The following is an 18,963-nucleotide window of genomic DNA, read 5'->3' on the forward strand; positions in this document are numbered from 1 at the left end:
TTCAATAATCATCTTTAAGTAATGTAATGCATCCTCAAAAGATTATTTGACTAGACAGAAGGAAGATACGTATGATTTGTGTATGAAAAAGCATGCACTTGGGGAATTGTAAATCTCTTACCCAAGGTTCTTAAGTCTATGTTAAACAGGGAAGCCATTTTCCACTACCCTTTGTTGATCTTAAGGCAATGAGTGATATTTCTAAGGATCTGAGTTTTTATTTTAAAGCAGTGTACGATGTCACTAAGGTTATGGGAATTCCAAAATTAATCTCGGCGTAAATCAAAGCTATGGGAAAAAAAAACCCCCGGGAATAAAAAACTCAAAATAATTCCAGTGATGTTCCACAGCAAGTAAGAACTTTATAGCACCTGCTATTTCCAATTTCTTGTTCTAGGAAAAATTGAAAATGATAATTATTTGCCCAAAATAAAAATCCATCCAAAATCCATATAAAAAAATAAAGCATGAGAGCGGATCAAGATGGTGTCGTGAGCGGACGTCTGAGCGGGTCGCAACGAGTTGTGGATTTTTTTTCCTTTTCACACTTATCGCTGAAGCGCTACTCTAACCCAGAAAGGGAGCCATCCGCCCTAATCCTCCGGTGCCCCGGGACCCCCGCAGCCAACGATCTTGAATGCTTTTGCCCGCACAGCCGTGGAGAACCCCTCTATCTCAGGGGTGAGCCAGGAACTTTCCGGCGAACTCAGCATAGGAGCTGCCCGGGAGTTTCTGAGCCCAGAGCAGAGATCAATTCCTCCCCAACCTAGAAGTGCTTCAATGCAGGGAGCTGCCGATGTGGGAGAAATGGATTCCAGCAGTGGAGGGACGCCAGTTCCGGAGCCTTTGCAGGACAGTGTTGGAGATGTTGGCCAGCTAACCCCTGACATTACAGGAGGAGAGGTGATAGGAGCTTCTGGAGGGACAAACATCAGATTTGGGGAACTGAAAAGACCTGAGAAAATTGATATGGAAGTGCTTTGGCAGGCCATATCTATCATGGACGCCAACCTAAAATTGAGTCTTTCAACTATCAAAACTGACTATGGGACTATCTATTCCAGAGTGGAGCAACAGGGAGTGCGACTAACTAATTTGACTGAGAAATTGGAGAAACAGGAAGAAAGTTTGAAGGAAGTGAGGACTATTCAATTGGAAATAGTTAAGGAAAGATCATTTATTTCTCGTAAGCTGGAAAATTTTGAAAACTCACTTAGGAGGAATAATTTAAGATTTTTGAACTTTCCTAAATGCCCCGTCATCTCTCTAGTAGAGATGGAGAGAAACTATTTCCAAGAAGTCCTAGCCATTCCAGCGGACAATTTACCACCAATTGTTAGAGCTTATTACTTGGATATTAAAAGACCTCAAGGGGAATCTGCCCCTAAGGGAAAAATTGAAGACAATGTTGATTTATCTTTATTTCTGGAAAGTTCTCTTGAGGTGGTAACGGTTAGAACCACTCTCTTGCTGACTCTAGCTTTGGAAAGTAATAGAGAATATGTTTTACGTCTATATTTCCGTCATTTAAATGATAAATTTTTGGGTTCAAATGTTAGAATTTTTCCGGATCTAGCATTGAAAACCCAGAGGCATAGAAAGGAGTTCTTGGATTTGCGGCCAAGAGCCCTGGCCCTTGAGGCTACTTTTTTGTTTAAATTTCCATCAAAATGTTTTGTTTCTTATCAAAATAAAAATTTGGCCCTAAAAAAAATCTATTAACTGGGTTAAAAAAAAAAAAAATTCTAACATTTGAACCCAAAAATTTATCATTTAAATGACGGAAATATAGACGTAAAACATATTCTCTATTACTTTCCAAAGCTAGAGTCAGCAAGAGAGTGGTTCTAACCGTTACCACCTCAAGAGAACTTTCCAGAAATAAAGATAAATCAACATTGTCTTCAATTTTTCCCTTAGGGGCAGATGAATGACCTGCCTACCGGCTGTAGAGAGAGTATCCATTGCTGTTACTCTTTATTGTATAATTTTCTGTAATTGAAATTTATTCTTTCTCTTGATTCTATTTTGTGGACTAAATCGTTGAATGTATTTCTTAGTATATATGTTAAAAAACTTTCTTATATTTGGATATTCTGATCTCTTTTCAAGAATGTAATGCTTGAAATTGAATTGTAAAAGGATAAAAAATAAAATATAAAAAAACAAAAACAAATAAAGCATGAATACTTGCCAAATGAAAGAAGGAGGAGCACTGCAAAAACCATGGCAGTAGTGGTCAAAGGAAAAGAGGGTAGAGAAGCAAAAAGGAGGAATGGAAACACGATTACCTCTCTTCTTCCCGGGAAGGAAACCTTTCCAGAGTGTGCAGGATCTCCTCATCAGAACGCAAAGACGAGGCTTGCCCAGGTGACCGGGCAAAAGTCACACTGCTGTCTGATGTGTACCTGGGAGCAGATGAAAAGGTCAGAAAAAGAGTTGAGTTACACAGTTATCCCCAGCTGGGAAGCAGGTTCAAACAGTAGCCACTGCATCACAATGAGGTACAGGGAGATTCATCATCTCAGGCATCTCATTCCAAGAGGGAAGAGGTAGATATGGGAGGGAGGTGTCACTGAAGGAGAGGGAGTAGTTTCACATTATGCTGAGGGAGCGTTTTTACACTCTAATGCAGAGGTAGGCAATAAGGGCCGCAATCCAGTCGGGTTCTTAGAATTTCCTCAATGAATATGCATACAATGGAGGCAGTGCATGCAAATAGATCTCATGCATATTCATTGGGGAAATCCTGAAAACCCAACTGGATTGCGGCTCTCGTTGCTCACCCCTGCTCTAGTGAATGAGGGAAGGAAGTCTCACTCTCTGCTGGATGGCAGAATTCATCACTAAAGGCTGGGGGTTGCTTTATACCTTATGCTGAATGGGGGAGTTGAACATAATGTAGGGATGTGTTAAGCGTGTGGGGCAGATTTCACAGGTCACTGATGCAATGATAATTATATGGAAGTCTTTGTTGGTTTAACACAGTTGTGTACATCATCTTTACTCACCTGTTGTGGTGAAGGTCAGAAGTCAAAACTTCAATCTCCAAAGGCAAAGTCAGAATATAAATATCCAGAGTGACCATAAGGTCTTTCAGGTCAATGCTTCGGATGAACTGGCTATTTTCCAAGCAGCTAATGACCTCCCCTAAAACAAGTGAACAGATTGCAAGGTCAGGAACCCAGGACAGTCATTTTTCTCCTCTCATCCAATACTATGTTCCCTTTAACCTGGTACTTGGACAATGCTGATCCTCCCCATGCTCTGTTTCCCCCAACCGGACACCCCCATGCCCTATTTCCCTTATGCTGACACAAGTCAATACAGCCTGCCCCCTCCATGCTCTGTGCCTTATTTGCCTTAACCTTGACATACATCCATGTCCTGTTCCTCATAGCCTGGCACTGGGAAATGAAGGTTCACGATTTTGGCCCCACCCACAACTGACTCCTCTAATAGTAAATGGTGGCAGAAAAAGACCTGATCGGTCCATTCAGTCTTTGTTCATGCAATTTCTTCCTTTTCCCAGACAGGATGTCAACTAACTTTTGCCCACCCATATTCTGTTTTGCTTTAAGGATTGTACACGTGATTCTAGGGAACTGAAGACCATGGAGTCTAATACTGGTGCCACATGAAATGGAGTCTATCTGAATAGAAAAATCAGCTAAAGTTTTGAGTATATTACTTGATTCTCAGCTGTCTTGCAAACCTCAAGTGAATAATTTAGTTTGAAAGATATTTTTCGCATTGAGACAACTTAGATCAATACCTTCTCTTTTTCGAGCAGCTCACTTTACATTATCAGTTCAGACTATTCTTTCACAGCTTGACTGCTGTAATCCTCGTTATTTGTATGCTTCCTCTAAACTCTTTCGAAAACTCCAGTTGTAACGGAATATGACAGCTAATTTAATTTTTGGAATCCGGAGGTGACTCTGTTACATTAGTTGCCAATGTAAGCACAAATTGAATTTAAAATAGCTTGCGCAATTTTGGTCCTAGTCGTGAAAAGGGTCAAACACTTGATTGTTTAGCGCTTAATTCTTCTTACATGGTGTCATCTACAGATCACCTCTTGTTTCCTTTTAATTTCTATTTTTTTATGGGAAGGTTTTTTTGTGGACCTCCCAAAAGATGTATTCGGTCCAGGGGAAAGAAAGATTCTGGCCATTTTTGTACTAAAACTATCCATGTCCCCACAAGATCCAGTTGATATGCTAACTGGGACTATACTATAGAGCCTGTTTTAGATAAGAAAATCTTGCACCTATTCAGGTCAAGGTGGTCAGGTCTGCCAAGTCCGCTCCCTGGTTTACTGAGAACTGAAAAACAATCATGTCAGCGGTTGGAAAGACATCGGCAAAAAACTGCTGGGAACAATCATCATGGTTACCAAGCAGAGGTGTTTTCCAAGGTTTACTGTCAACTCAATGAAAAATAGGAGTATATGAATCTGTACATTTTAACAAGACTCATGAGACAGGGCTGAAACACGATCGTGTCGAGTCTAACACAATAAAAGAGATTGAGCACCAATTGGTCACCTTCATTGTTTGTTTCTTGCGGAATATATACGTAAGCATGGATTAATGAGAGAACGCCAACATGGATTTAGTCAAGGGAAATCTTGTCTCACCAATCTACTGCATTTCTTTGAAGGGGTGAATGAACATGTGGATAAAGGTGAACCGATTGATACTGTGTACAGTGGAACCTTGGTTTGCGAGTGTTTTGCAAGACGAGCAAAACACTCAGCAAACTTTTGACTCGCAAACCGAGCACTGCCCCGATAAACAAGCACTTACAGCCTAGGAAGCGCCGCTTCGGGGATTCCTCTTCCGTCTTCCGGCCAGCCTTCCACGTCGGGTGCCTTCCGCACGTTGGAGGACCTCTGTCTGGGCCTGCGCGGCCAGGTGCCATCCTGCCTGCGCGTTGGGTGTGACACGCACAGCATCAATCATCGGTGTTTTGTGTGTTGTGCGCGGCGTGCAGGTGGGGCGGCGCTCGGCTGCTTGGGCTCAGGTGGGGGCTCTCCAGCATGTGGGGGGCATCTGACGTGGCGGGCTGGCCGGCAGATGGAGGAGGCATCCCTCTGAAGCGGTACTGCAGGGTTCTTCGGCGGCTGGTGGACATTAGAGGCATCCCCCCCGAAGCGGCACTGTGGGGTTCTTCTTCGGATGACGGACAGAGGAGACGGCGCTGCAGCACCCGGCACCCGACAGGTACAGACCCCGGGTTCTGGAACGAATCGTCGGTGTTGCCACTATTTTCTATGGGGAACTTTGCTTTGATAAACAAGCATTTTGGATTACGAGCATGCTCCTGGAACGGATTATGCTCATAATCCAAGGTACCATTGTATTTGGATTTTCAAAAGGCATTTGACAAAGTACCTCATGAAAGATTTCTGAGGAAATTATTAAGTCACGGGATAGGAGGTAATGTTAAAATGGTCAATATTCTCACTGGAGTGGATAAATAGTGGGGTTTCCCAAGGGTCTGTGCTGGGACTGCTGCTTTTTAACACATTTATCAATGATCTAGAGATGGAAATAACTAGCGAGATAATTAAATTTGCAGATGACACAAAGTTGAAAAATTGCAAGAGGACCTTGTGAGACTGGGCATCAAAATGGCAGATGGTGTTTAAAGTGAGCAAGTGCAAAGTGATGCACGTGGGAAAGAGGAACCCGAAATATAGCTACGTGATGATGGGTTCACTGCCAGGAAAAGGATTTGGGTGTTAAGGATACGTTGGAACCCTCAGCTCAATGTGCGGCGGCTGCTAAGAAAGCAAATAGAACGTTAGGAATTATCAAGAAAGGAATGGAAAGCAAAAATGAAAATGTTATAATGACCTTGTATCACTCTATGTACAGTTCTGGTCACCATATCTTAAAAAAGATATAGCGGAATTAGAAAATGTATAAAGAAGGGCAACAAAAATAATAAAAGTGATGGGACGACTTCCCTATGAGGAGATGCTTGGTGAAAAGACAGCTCAGGGGTGATTTGATAAAGTTCTATAAAATAATGGAGAAAGGGTCGATGTAAATCGCTTGGGTGATCATCTGGCATCCAGTGATCACTGCATGGTACGGTTTAATATGAAGATGGGTATAGAGAGGGCCCATTCAAAAGCAAAGGTTCTAGACTTAAAAAAAAAAAAAAACTAACTTTGAACGGATGGGGGATTACGTCAAGGAATTGTTGTCTGGAAGGAGTAGAAATACAGTGGGCAAAACTGAGAGGTCTTATTTTAAGGGCGACAAACCTTTTTGGGAGGCAAGTAAGTAAAAGTAAGAGGAAACGAAGGCCGCTTTGGTTCTCAAAAGTGGTATTTATTTTATTTAAAAAGTTTCTTCTCCGCTTAGTAACTTACCCTCTCCTTTACTAATGCATAGGAATTCTATGAGCGTCGGAGCAGTTATTACCGCTGCCAGCGCTAAATCCTGCACTACACATTAGTAAAGGAGGGGGATAAGTGGATAACAATAAAACACACACATCTGAATACATACAACCACAACAGAACAATGTCATAAGAACCTTTTCTTACTTGCAACAATCTAAAATAACTTTCACAGTATTAAGCTCATAAAAAGCCTTAACAAATAAAAAGGTTTTTAGTTGCTTTTTAAAAGACATCCAGGTAGTGCATTCCATAAACGTGGACCTGCTACTGAGATAGCTGATGTTTGTGTCTCGTAATCTCATAGGTTAAATACCAGGGCGCCATCCCGTAGATCATCTGCTGCACAATCGTTACCACTTTATATTCAATTCTCATTCCTGTAATCATTCTTGCTGCAGCTTTTTGAATGAACTGCAGCGCTTTGATCTTAACCTTCACATTACCAATCAATAGTGAATTACAGAAGCCCAACTTTGTCAGAACAATACTCTGTACCACAGTCCGAAAATCAGTAAAGCACATCATAGCTCTCAATCTAGATAATAATCTTAAGTGGAAAAAAGCTCCCTTTATCACATGCAAGATATGCATATGCATCGTAAGCTGTGTATCCAATTGTACTGAGAAGCTCAGGAATAAGAGGTCAGCTTTCATAAACTACAAAAGATCGCAGAAAGAGAAAGACAGGCAAAAATATCTGGGAAAGTTAAGAGAGGCTGGTCGTGTAGTCAGGAAAGCAAAGATGCAAATGGAAGAAAAAATAGCTGACACCATAAAACGGGGAGACAAGACCTTTTTTTAGATATATTAGTGATAGGAAGAAGTGCAAAAGTGGCATTGTGAGACTCAAAGGTGAAAAGGAGGAATATGTAGAAGCTGAAAAAGAAAAGGTTGAATTGCTTAACTAATATTTCTGTTCTGTGTTCACAGCTGAAGCACCAGCAGGACCGCAGAAGACAAATATGAATAAGGATGGAGGAGTGGTAGACCCTGATCGACTTGTGCTCTAAAACACGAGTTTTGAACACTCTAGTAGTCATGCCCACATATACCACATGAGGAGTGTAAGTATTAACATAAGAAAATAAGCAGTGCCTCCACTGGATCAGACCCGAGGTCCATCATGCCCAGCAGTCCGCTCACGCGGCGGCCCATAAGATCCAGGACCTGCATAGTATCCTCTATCTGTACCTTTCAATCCTCTTTTCCTTCAGGAAATCATCCAATCCCTTCTTGAAATCCAGTAGCGTACTCTGTCATATCACACTTTCTGGAAGCGCATTCCAGGTGTCCACCACTCTTTGGGTGAAGAAGAACTTCCTAGCATTGGTTCTGAATCTGTCCCCCCTCAATTTTTCCGAGTGCCCTCTCGTTCTTGTAGTTTTTGAGAGTTTGAAAAATCTGTCCCTCTCCACTTTCTTCATGCCCTTCATGATCTTGTAAGTCTCTATCATGTCCCCTCTAAGCCTCCACTTCTCCAGGGAAAAGAGGCCCAGTTTCTCTAAACTTTCGGCATATGATAGGCTTTCCATACCCTTTATCAGTGGCGTCGCTCTCCTCTGAACCCTCTCAAGTATCACCATATCCTTCTTAAGATACAGCGACCTATATTGGATGCAGTACTCCAGATGTGGGCACACCATTACCCGATATAACGGCAGGATAACGTCTTCCGTTCTGGTTGTAATACCTTTCTTGATTATACCTAGCATTCTATTCGCCTTCTTAGAGGGCGCTGCGCACTGTGCCAACGGCTTCATTGTTTTGTCCACCAGTACCCCTAAGTCCTTCTATAGGCTACTTTCACCCATTACCCTCCCCCCCCATCATATAGCTGGAAACTGGATGATGGAATTCTTTCATTTGTAACATGACTGTGCAGGCTGAACACGAACCATACTTATAGCGAGCCAATGCTTTATTTTGAAGGCACAACAAGACTTTCCCTGAAGAAGCCTGGGTTATCCTGGTGAAACGGAGGCCACGTAGGGTTTGAAGAGTTTCATTGTGGCATTTACTACACAAGATAACTAGTTAATAATGTGTTTAATTTAAATAGGTACACACAATCATGCTATACATTAACACCTTCTTCAAACGACTTAGCAATTCATTCAAAATACTGCAGTGAGGCAGATTTATGGGCTGAAGAAGTCTGATCATGTGACCCTCTTTAGCTGCATTGGCTTCCTGCAGAGGCTCGTATACTTTTCAAATTAAGCTGTTTGTGTTATAAGGTTGCATAGCCCCAATGAACTTAGCTGCGAGATTTCTAATAGCTTCTCAAAGTAAAAGTAGAAAATCGCATGCCCTCTTTGAATTTCCCTCTGTTAAGGACTATAAAAGTAAGAAGTACCATGTTCATACTTTATCATTTCAGGGAGCATTTCACGAGAAGGACTTTCGACAACTGCTATTTACATTGCACTCTTACCTACATTTCAGAAAACAATTGAAGACTTATCTTTTTTCAAAAACATTAGGTTGATTAGATTTAAATTGATTTCTTCTTTTGTTATTATGTGATCTTTTGTAAACCAAATTGAACTCTATGGTTATGTGGTCTAGGAATTCAATTTTAAGTTTTGCATTTAAACTAATTTATAATTGAAAATTTATTCTGCATTTTTCACATTAAGTATCACATGGTGTTTGAACATGACCTGCTTCACTTGCTAACTTAAAGCAGCATTGTGGTTTTTTAAAGGTCTCTGAGGTCTTTTCATCCCCTGATATATTGAAGTGGTTTGAATCATCTTACGAGTATGTTTGCATGTTGCACGTTTTGTGAAGTTGCACTTTTTTGATTTGTTTCTAACAAATGATAGACTTAAAGATCGCATTATGTATAATTTGGAGGAAAGGCGGGAGACATTTAAATACCTACATGGCGTAAATGCGCATGAGTCAAGTCACTTTCATTTGAAAGGAAATTCAGGAATGAGTGCGCATAGAATGAAGTTAAGAGGTGATAGGTTCAGAAGTAATCTAAGGAAATACTTTTTTTTTTACAGAAAGGGTGGTAGATGTGTGGAACGATCTCCCAGAGGAAGTAGTGGAGATAGAGACTGTGTCTAAATTCAAGGTGTGAGATAGGCACGTGGAATCTCTTAGAGAGAGAAAGAGATAATGGTTACTGCGGATGGGCAGACTAGATGGGTCATTTGGCCTTTATCTGCCATCAGGTTTCTATGTTTCTTTCCAATAATACTAGGACTAGGGGACATGTGATGAAGCTATTAAATAGGAGATTTAAATCAAACCAAAGAAAATATTTCTTCATACAACCTGTCATTAAATTCAATAATTCATTACCAGAGAATGTGGTGAAATCAGTTAGAAAGGTTTGGATAAGTTCCTAAAAGAGAAGTCCATAGGCCATTGTTGAGATGGCTTGGGGAAATCCACTGAAGCATAGAATCTATTTTGCTACTTGGGATCTGGATTGGCCACTGTTGGACATTCAGTCTGTCGCAGTATGGCAATTCTTATGTTTTTAACATGCTGAAGAGGCCTGAAAAGATAAAATTGTAATAAGGGAATCCCCAGAAAACCCAGACACAATGACAGGGGAATCCCTATTGCTTGCGGCGGTAAGAGAACCCCAGGTCTCCCCAACGCCATCCAACGCAATGGCCAGAGAATCCCCAGAGCCGTTGGCAGAAGGGGAAACCCGGTCCTCCCCACGTCCACTCTGCCGTCACGGCTACCGGGAATCTCTCTTGCTGGCTTACAAAGCCAAATCCGAGCCCAACAAGGATTCCTCTTCGTGCGGCCTGCAGTGAGCAGAAACTACATATGTCAGCATCATTGAGGTCTTTGCGGGAGCACACTGAGCATTTCTTCAGCCAAGAAGTGCTCATTGTGAAAACCGCTAGGCAGGCCCAATTGACAAAACCAGTCGGCTAGGGAAAGAAAAAAAATATGAATGAAAAGTTCTGCCTGCTTTTTTTTTTTTTTTTTTTTTAATTAAAAGGAGCAGACCCCACTGGAGCCATAATGGAAAACATGTCACTTCTTCTTGTGCCCACGATTTTCAGAGAAGAGACGGTTAATAGATTTAAAGATGATGACCGAAGAGAGCGGGGAGCATTATGAGAAATAATCATCCTTGTCATAAATTGAGGTTCGTTGAAGGTTAGTACTTTGAATACTAGGAATAGTATTTTAAAGTTAATACGGTGGCTAATAGGCAGCCAATGGGAATTAATCATTAAAGGAGTAACATGGTCGTATTTTTTCGCTTTGTGGATAAGTTTTATTGCTGTATTTTGGATTATCTGAAGCCTTCTTTTTTCTTTTTGTGTTAATTAGAAGGGAGTTGCAATAATCGATTTTAGCTATGATCATAGAATGAATTAATATATTAACGGATTTAGGATCTAGAAATGTAGAAATTGTATCAAATGTAATTTATAGAAACATGTTTTAACTATTTGACTAATGTGATTATGGAATGATAAATCAACATCAACAATTACTCCTAAAATTTTTAACGTAGGTACAGACTCTAAGGGAATGTTATCGAGGACAAATAAAGACCTTGGCGTTAAGTCTTTTTTCCAGGTGAAGAACATGGTTTTAGATTTTTTATGTTTAGTGCTAATTTATTAGAACTTAGCCAGTTTTTTATCAAATCCAGTTTTTTATTGATTGCCATTATTTTTTCGTCATTTTCCGGATCAAAAGGGTGAAGAAGTTGAATATCATCTGCATATGAGAATGATGTAAAACCTAGTGATTGAGAAATGGTGAGTAGTGGAGAAAGGAAAATGTTAAATAAGAGAGGTGACAGAATTGAGCCTTGGGGTATCCCGTAGGAAAGTGAATAAGGTTTAGAATAGACATCATTAAATCTGACTCTAGAGGAACGGTTGGAAAGAAAGGAAATAAACCAATTTAGAACTTGACCACCTATACCTAGAGATTCTAGCCGATTAAGTAATAGATCATGGTCAATAGTATCAAAAGCCGCAGATAGATCCAATGAAAAAAGGGCAACTGATTTGTGGTGACCTAAGTAATAATGGATGTTAGTTATAAGACCAATCATCGAGTATTCTGTGTTATGGTGTTTTCGAAAACCGGTTTGATTAGGGTAGAGTGCATTTGAGGATTCGATAAAGTCTGAGAGTTGTTCAAAGACCAGTTTTTCAGTTAATTTCGCTAGAAAAGGTAAATTGGAAATTGGGCGGTAGTTAGATGCATCGTCCTGACTGATTTTATGGTTTTTCAGTATTGGAGTAACAATAGCAGTTTTCCAAATGGGAACGGTTGCTGTAAGTAAACTGTTTTGAATGAGTGAATGGATAAAAGGGCCGAAGCAAGAAAAATTTTTTTTTAAATAAAATGGGGGAATGATTTCTAATCGAGAACCTCTTAAATTGATTTTTTGAAAATTACCTTCTATTTCTTTTAAAGATGGTATTTTAAAATTAATACATTTAGCTGTAGGTATGAAATTGGTTATGTTGTTATCTGTGGGACTACTTATCTTGTTAACAGCGAAAGTTTGTCGGATAGTGCTTTGAGAGTGGATTCTTGGTTAGTATTACTGTTTTTAGTCTCCGGGGTGATGGATTTTAGGATAGCAAATAAAATAGGCGAATTTTTTGCTTTGTGAATTTTAGTTGAATAATAGTTTTTTTTTGCCTGATTGATTTTATTTTTGTAGAGGGAAGCCTTTTCTCTATAGTGTTGTAAGTTTGTAGGGGTTTTAGTTAATCGCCATTTCTTTTCTAAAGAGCGGAGTTGTGTTTTTAACAAAGAAAGTTCTTCCGAATACCATGGATTACGGAGTTTACGAGGAGAAATGGTTTTAGAAATCATTGGTGCTTTAGTATTCAAGAGAGTTTCGAGAGAGGAATTCTAGAATTGTAATTGTTCCTCAATAGAATTGAAGTTGGGGATAATGGTAGAAGTGCTGAAAAAAGGTATGATATCAGAGGTTTCTAGTTTAGAAAAGTCCCTAAATGAAATCTTTTTAAGTTCTAAGGTAATATTAGTTTGGAAAGATAGAAATTAAGCGAAATGAAATAGTGATCAGACCAGGGTACAGGAGAAATAAGCGGAACTGAATGAGTAACATGTTGGGATTTGGATGTAAGAATCATGTCCAGCGTATGTTTAGCAGAATGTGTTGGTTCCTGGATCAGAGTTTGCAGATCTAACGTTTTAAGAAAGTTTAGAATATCAGTAGTATTTGGATTAGTAAGATTGTCAAAATGAATATTAAAATCTCCCAAAATTAAAGGACAAGTGGAGGCAGAACATAGGTCAAATATTAAATTTTGGAGAGAAGTTAACTTAGTGTGGTCTATAGGGGGAGGAATATAAATTAGAAGGAGATCAATTTTAAGATATAAATTAATTTTGGCATGAAGGAATTCAATAGCAGCATTGTTAATGGATTGGTCGCAGATTTTAAGTAAATTCTTGTGAAAGATAATGGCTAAACCACCACCTTTACGATTGTGGTGGTGGTTCCAATAATAATCAAAATTAGGAGGACAGCAAAAAGAAAGATAAGCTTCCTCGCCTTCAGAAAGCCATGTTTCAGTAATACAGAGAATATGTAATCCTTGTCCCCACTCCTCTCCAAGCTTCAGGTACATTAGATAGATTGTGAGCCCACCGGGACAGAGAGGGAAAATACTTGAGTACCTGATTGTAAAAACCGCTTAGATAACCTTGATAGGCGGTATATAAAATCCTAATAAACTTGAAACTTCACTGGCTCCCAGTATACTTCAGAGTCCTCTATAAATGTGCCTGCTTAGCCTTCAAGATCCTACATGGCGTCCTTCCTCCCGTTATCCCACTCTTTTGGAACTCCTCAAACCCACACCCCACTAGACCCTCCCAAAAACTGAAACTATCTTTCCCCTCTATAAAAGGTATATCCCGCACAGGAAAACTTGGAACATCCCTCCCCTTTAGAACCACAGAACTCTGGAACAACCTCTCATCCCCGCTCAGAAATTCAAGCTCCTTCCAATCCTTCCGCAAACACTTGAAAACTTGGCTCTTCTCAAAAATCTAATCACCTCCCGTTCTCTAGCACTCGGTCCCTCTCCTATATCCCTTCATTGTAGTTCCTTTCCTCTTAACTTCTGTAAACCGTGCCGAGCTCTGCACTTGCGGAGATGGCGCGGTATACAAACCTAAGGTTTAGTTTAGTTTAGTTTAAGAATAGCATCTGTTAAAAGATGATGCTTGCTTTTGATAGATCTGGAATTGATAAGGCCTAGTTTTAGAGTAGTGTTGTTAAGAGTGAAATTTCTATGTAAAGGCACAAAAGTATTAATTGTTGGATCACTAGGGGGCAAAGGTAGGTTTGGAATAGTCAAAAGTGAATGTGGAAGAGTTTTAGTAGATCTGTAGATAGAGGGTCTATGACCCCAATGAACTGGGATATTATTGTATGAAGGAAGCATAGTGGGGTCTGAGTTAGTGATAGTGTATCGGTAGTGAAAATTCAATGTTAAGGTATAAAGAATAAGGAAGACTAAGCGTTTGTAGTTGTGGATGAAAAAGGCTAAAAAACGTAAAAAAAGGTGTTACAGTATAGGCGCCCTCGGGTTGCGCATGAAGGAGCGAACAAAGGAGCAGGTCCTGCTCCTTTAGCGCGCTCCTTCGGCGCGCTCGGCATGTGCCGCAGAGAGTCCAATTAAATAGGACATGCGCTAACCTGGTTGGGGGAGGAGTCCGGAAGAGTAGCAAGCAAGTAAGACTAAAATTAGAATAAAAACAATGAGTAAAACAAGGCAAAGCAGTTAAAACAATAAAAACAGATTAAAAATAGATGCTAGAATGAAGTGCTGGTTGGTGCAGGAGTGCTGTGATGCAAAAAGAAGATGATCCAATAATAATTGACCTCCTACCAGACAATTTTAAAATCTTTACGCTAAACCGCATGGGAAAAAAAGGAGGAGGTCTAGCAATTATTCTTAAAGATGGATTTGAGTTCGAAATATTAGATTCCAAAATGACCGACCAACTAGAAATTCTAGCCTGTAAAATTAGCAACCGTCATCTAGAAGAATCCCTATCATGCATATTATTCTATGTCCCACCAAAAAGCTGGCCAAAAGCCAAAGAAGACTTCTGTGCATTTGTCCTAAACAATTCACTCAGTTTTTCTTACAATATCATCGCAGGAGACATAAACTTACACCTAGATGAAGAGGACAATACAAACACGAAAGAGTTTAAAAACTTTCTATCCCTACTCAATTACAACCTCCCTCTACCCACACAAACACATGAAAAAGGCCATCAGTTAGATGTGGTAGCCATGTCCACAAAGGACATCCCAAACCCTGCCATCTCTATACGTAAAGGCACCTGGTGTCATGATATCTGGTCTGATCATTTTACTTATTATTTCAAGCTAATCTGGTCTTATTCTAAATCTAAAACACGCCCAATAATAAAAAGAGAACATCACACCAGAGGCTATATTAATCCAATAGATTTCTGGTCACAATATGAATTGCAATCAGAGATAAAAGAAGGAATCAATTTCTGGGATCACTGGATGACAACCAGCACATCCATTTTAGATAAAAATCGCCCCTATACGCAATAGCAAAAGCAATGCAAATAAATATAACAAATGGTTTGACACCGAACTTCTAAAACTGAAACAACTAGCTAGACGACTAGAAAGAACTTGGAAAAAAACAGAACTAACAGACCGTAACAAATGGAGAGGTAACATAAAAATCTACAAACAAATGATAAAAGACAAACGTAAAGCATTCTACTCAATTAAAATCAACTCATCTTGTAATGGTTCACAAGGAATCAATACAAAAGAGCTATTCAACCTGATCACAAATTTATTTGACACCGCTCGCTACACCACACCCACACACAACTCTAAGTTACCCTCTGCAAATGACTTAGCACTACACTTCAATTCGAAAATTAAAAACCTTAGAATTCATTGTTCAACAAACGACCCTAGTGATTATCCGATACCTATCACCCAAGGAAATGATACACCGGCAGACATGATCTGGAGCTCCTTTCAAGATTTAGAGTGGAACAATTACAACAGACTATATAACAAATACTCTAAATCCTATTGCGTTCTGGACTCATGCCCCCCAGAAATCATGAAAGCGGCACCTTTAGTATTTAAACTATCGTTGATGCAATATTTGGCTCATAACCTAAAAACTGGGAAGTTCCTCTCTAATAACGGTCACATAATAATAACCCCAATTCTAAAAAATCGAAAAGAATCTTCAGGTATAATATCCAACTACAGACCATAATATCTATCTACAGTAGCATCCATTCCGTTTATTGTAAAAATTATGGAGGGATTGGTACACACCCAACTGATGGATTATCTGGATCAGTTCTCTCTCCTACATGAAACTCAATCCGGTTTTAGACCGTTATTCAGTACTGAGACAGTAATTGCGGCTATTTTAGACAATCTGTGCATACTGTTTAGTAAGGGCCTTAATGCCCTGGTTATGCCATTCGATATGAGTTCTGCCTTTAATCTAGTAAACCACGGGAAACTGCTGCAATGCCTAGACGCCATTGGTATCAGGGACGAGGTGCTGAATTGGTTCCGTGGCTTCCTTATGTCCCGCACTTATCAAGTACGTTTTAATTATGAACTTTCAGATACCTGGAGCAATCCATCCGGTGTGCCACAAGGGTCTCTGCTATCTCCATTGCTCTTCAACGTCTACATGTCCTCATCAGGCACGCAGCTAACCCAGTTAAGGATAAAACTATTTAGTTATGCAGATGATTTTACGATCATCATCCCATTCGTTAATTCTATCTCTGAAACTATTCCTAAAGCTTCAGAAGCCATAAACGTGATGAGTACTGGATGACAACCTTTAGGCTCAAATTTAATTCAGAAAAGACAACTTTCTTCGTTGCTTCGCCACATCCGCTTGACACCAAATCATCACTATGTATCAATAATCTTAATTACCCTATTCAACCTACCATAAAGATACTAGGTGTAACTTTGGATCAGTGCCTAACCATGAGAGACCAGGTGGACTCCTTGATCAGAAAGGGATTTTTCACTCTCTGGAAACTCAGATCCATTAAAGCTTATTTCGATACAGCGGCATTCAGAACCCTAGTCCAATCCCTCGTACTGAGTCTACTTGACTACTGTAACTTCGCCTATTTAGCAATTTCCTAATAGAACATGCAGCATTTACAATTGATGCAAAATGCAGCGGTCAAACTGATCTTTGGGCTGAGGAAGTTTGACCACGTGACACCCTACTACCGGCAGCTGCATTGGCTGCCAATGGAGGCGCGCGTAAAGTTTAAATTTGCCTGCTTCTGCTTCAAAGCACTACACGGACTTGCCTCTAAATATATAACTGACCTTTTCGTCTTCTCAGCCAACAGACACAAGAGAAGCTCACATTCCAACTTCGTTTCCCCCCCAGTGAGAGGTTGTAAACTGAAAAACACCATGAATATCTTCTCTCGCCCCAAGCAGCATCATGGGGTAAAGACCTAGAACAATTGCTTTTGCCCACTACTTATGAGGAATTTAGGAAACGTCTGAAAACACACCTGTTCCTAAAGTATCTAGACAACTGATCCTCTCTTCTCTCTCCCCTCTATAGCGATTAACTTGTTCTATTGATCACTCTCTCCTCAAAAATGGATTTCCTGTCCTATTAACCCTCTTTCTTCCTCCCCTCTTAAAGTCAATCAATTTGTACCTTTGCTTAATTTTTGTAAACCGCATAGAACTTCACGGTATTGCGGTATATAAGCTGTTATTATTATTATTTTTTTTTTATGATATAATTATTTATTAATTTTCAAATGACATTACAAGTATTCATTTGTACAGAAATTAAATTAGTTGAGATATGACCTATAACAATATAAATCATAAACTATCCAAATAAAATTAAAACAGGAAAAATCTTCCAACCAACTCAAGTCCTCAAAAAGTGGATCCAAGATTTCTTAAAGCGAGCTAAAGAAATGTTATTAGAAGATAAATTACAGACAAACTGAGAAAAGGCAGATATATTAATTATGGAGCTGATAGTTTCTCTTTATCCAATCTGGACATGGCCAGAAAAGCTGTTAGTTGTTGTGGTTCAAAGAAAACATATTTAATTGAACGGTAGCAGATTATACACTTGCACGGATGTCGCAAGTAAAACGTTGCTCCCAGTGAAGTGACTCCAGGTTTCAACAACAAAAATTCTCTTCGCTGTCTTTGAGTTTCTTTAGAAAGATCAGGAAATATTTGTATTTTGCACCCGAGGAACTCTTTCTTTCTGTTTTTGAAGAAAAGTCTCAACAACCATGTTTTATCCAAAGCGAGAGCTACAGTCAAAATCATTGTTGAAGGTACTACTGTTTCTATTTCTGAAGTTTCCAACAGTTCAGATACATTCAATCGTGCTTGATTCAATACGTTAACTTGCGTTTGCGCTCCTTCTTTATTTGGCAAGTAATACACTTGAACAAATGGTGGTAAAGTTTCTTCTGAAACCTGTAAAATTTCTATCAGATATCTCCTAAGCATTTCCCTAGGAGTAACCGAAGTCAATCTAGGGAAATTAATTAATCTTAAATTATTATTCCTAGAATTATTTTCAAGTGTCTCAATTTTCTTCCGTAAATTGATATTATCTTTAATTAGGGACTGCTAAACTTGTTTGGACATAGATATTTCTTGATCAAGCTTTTGAGTAGTGGTCTTTGAAACAGTCACTTCCGTTGACAAATCTTTGAGCTCTCTAGAATGTTGAATCAATTTCCTTTCAATATTGGAAATTGGGACTAATAGTCTTGGTGAAATTTACAATCAAATCCCACAGTGAATCTAAAGTCACTTGTGCTGGTTTCTCAATAATAGGAAAACTGTGCTGAATGCTAAAGTGCTCACCGTCAAGAGAAGAAAAGTTCCCCTGGTTAGGTCCTGGCTGGAATCTTTCACCTCCGGTTACATGACCTCCCCCGGCTTCTTCTGCAGCTGCTCCCTGAACAGAGAGTACTGCCTCAGTCTCCCATGATGACCCTGCTGTCTCTAGGGGGAGTACTTTCCCCATCTCCGGGGTTTCCTCCACCCCTGGGGAACTTGCCAACCGGGGACAAGGAGGTGGAGCTCTCGGGTCGGGGCTCAAGGTGGTCTCAAGCCCTGGAGAGACATCGCCGGTCTCGCCCCCATCCGGTGCTCTCAGCGGGCTTGCTCCCGATTCTGGCAGGGCTGCCTCCTGCATCCGCCGCAACATTTCTTCGATCCTGCCGAAGGAGGGCACCTCGGAGCGCCATGAGGCGCCAACAGCATTCCTGCCCCTTCTCTTCGGCATCCTAGGTAGGAAACGAACCAATTCGCAAGAAAAAAGGGAAATAAGAATGGAGCGGTCAGAGGCGTCGCTCTCAGAGCATCTGCACCGCGGCCATCTTGGATCCTTAGTTCCATTATTATTATTATTAAATTGCCTTGAACCTTAGATGATGGCTCCAAGGTGGTGGAAGTCTCTTCCAAAGGAATTAAAAATAGAAAAGAACAG

General features: G+C 40.0%; 1 protein-coding gene across 4 annotated transcripts in view; it reads right to left on the reverse strand.

The window, feature by feature from the left end:
- SZT2 (SZT2 subunit of KICSTOR complex) overlaps window positions 1-18,963 on the reverse strand; it is a 523,775-nt gene that overhangs the window by 269,803 nt on the left and 235,009 nt on the right. For all 4 annotated transcript variants that reach the window (XM_033916162.1, XM_033916160.1, XM_033916161.1 and 1 more), the window contains 2 exons: window positions 3,012-3,150; window positions 2,292-2,408 (listed from right to left, as the gene is read on the reverse strand). In XM_033916162.1, coding sequence (XP_033772053.1) covers window positions 2,292-2,408; window positions 3,012-3,150 — 256 coding nt within the window. The remainder of the gene's footprint in view (window positions 1-2,291; window positions 2,409-3,011; window positions 3,151-18,963) is intronic.

The sequence above is a fragment of the Geotrypetes seraphini genome, chromosome 12 (genome assembly GCF_902459505.1).
Source record: "Geotrypetes seraphini chromosome 12, aGeoSer1.1, whole genome shotgun sequence".
In the NCBI taxonomy this organism is placed as follows: Eukaryota; Metazoa; Chordata; class Amphibia; order Gymnophiona; family Dermophiidae; genus Geotrypetes; species Geotrypetes seraphini.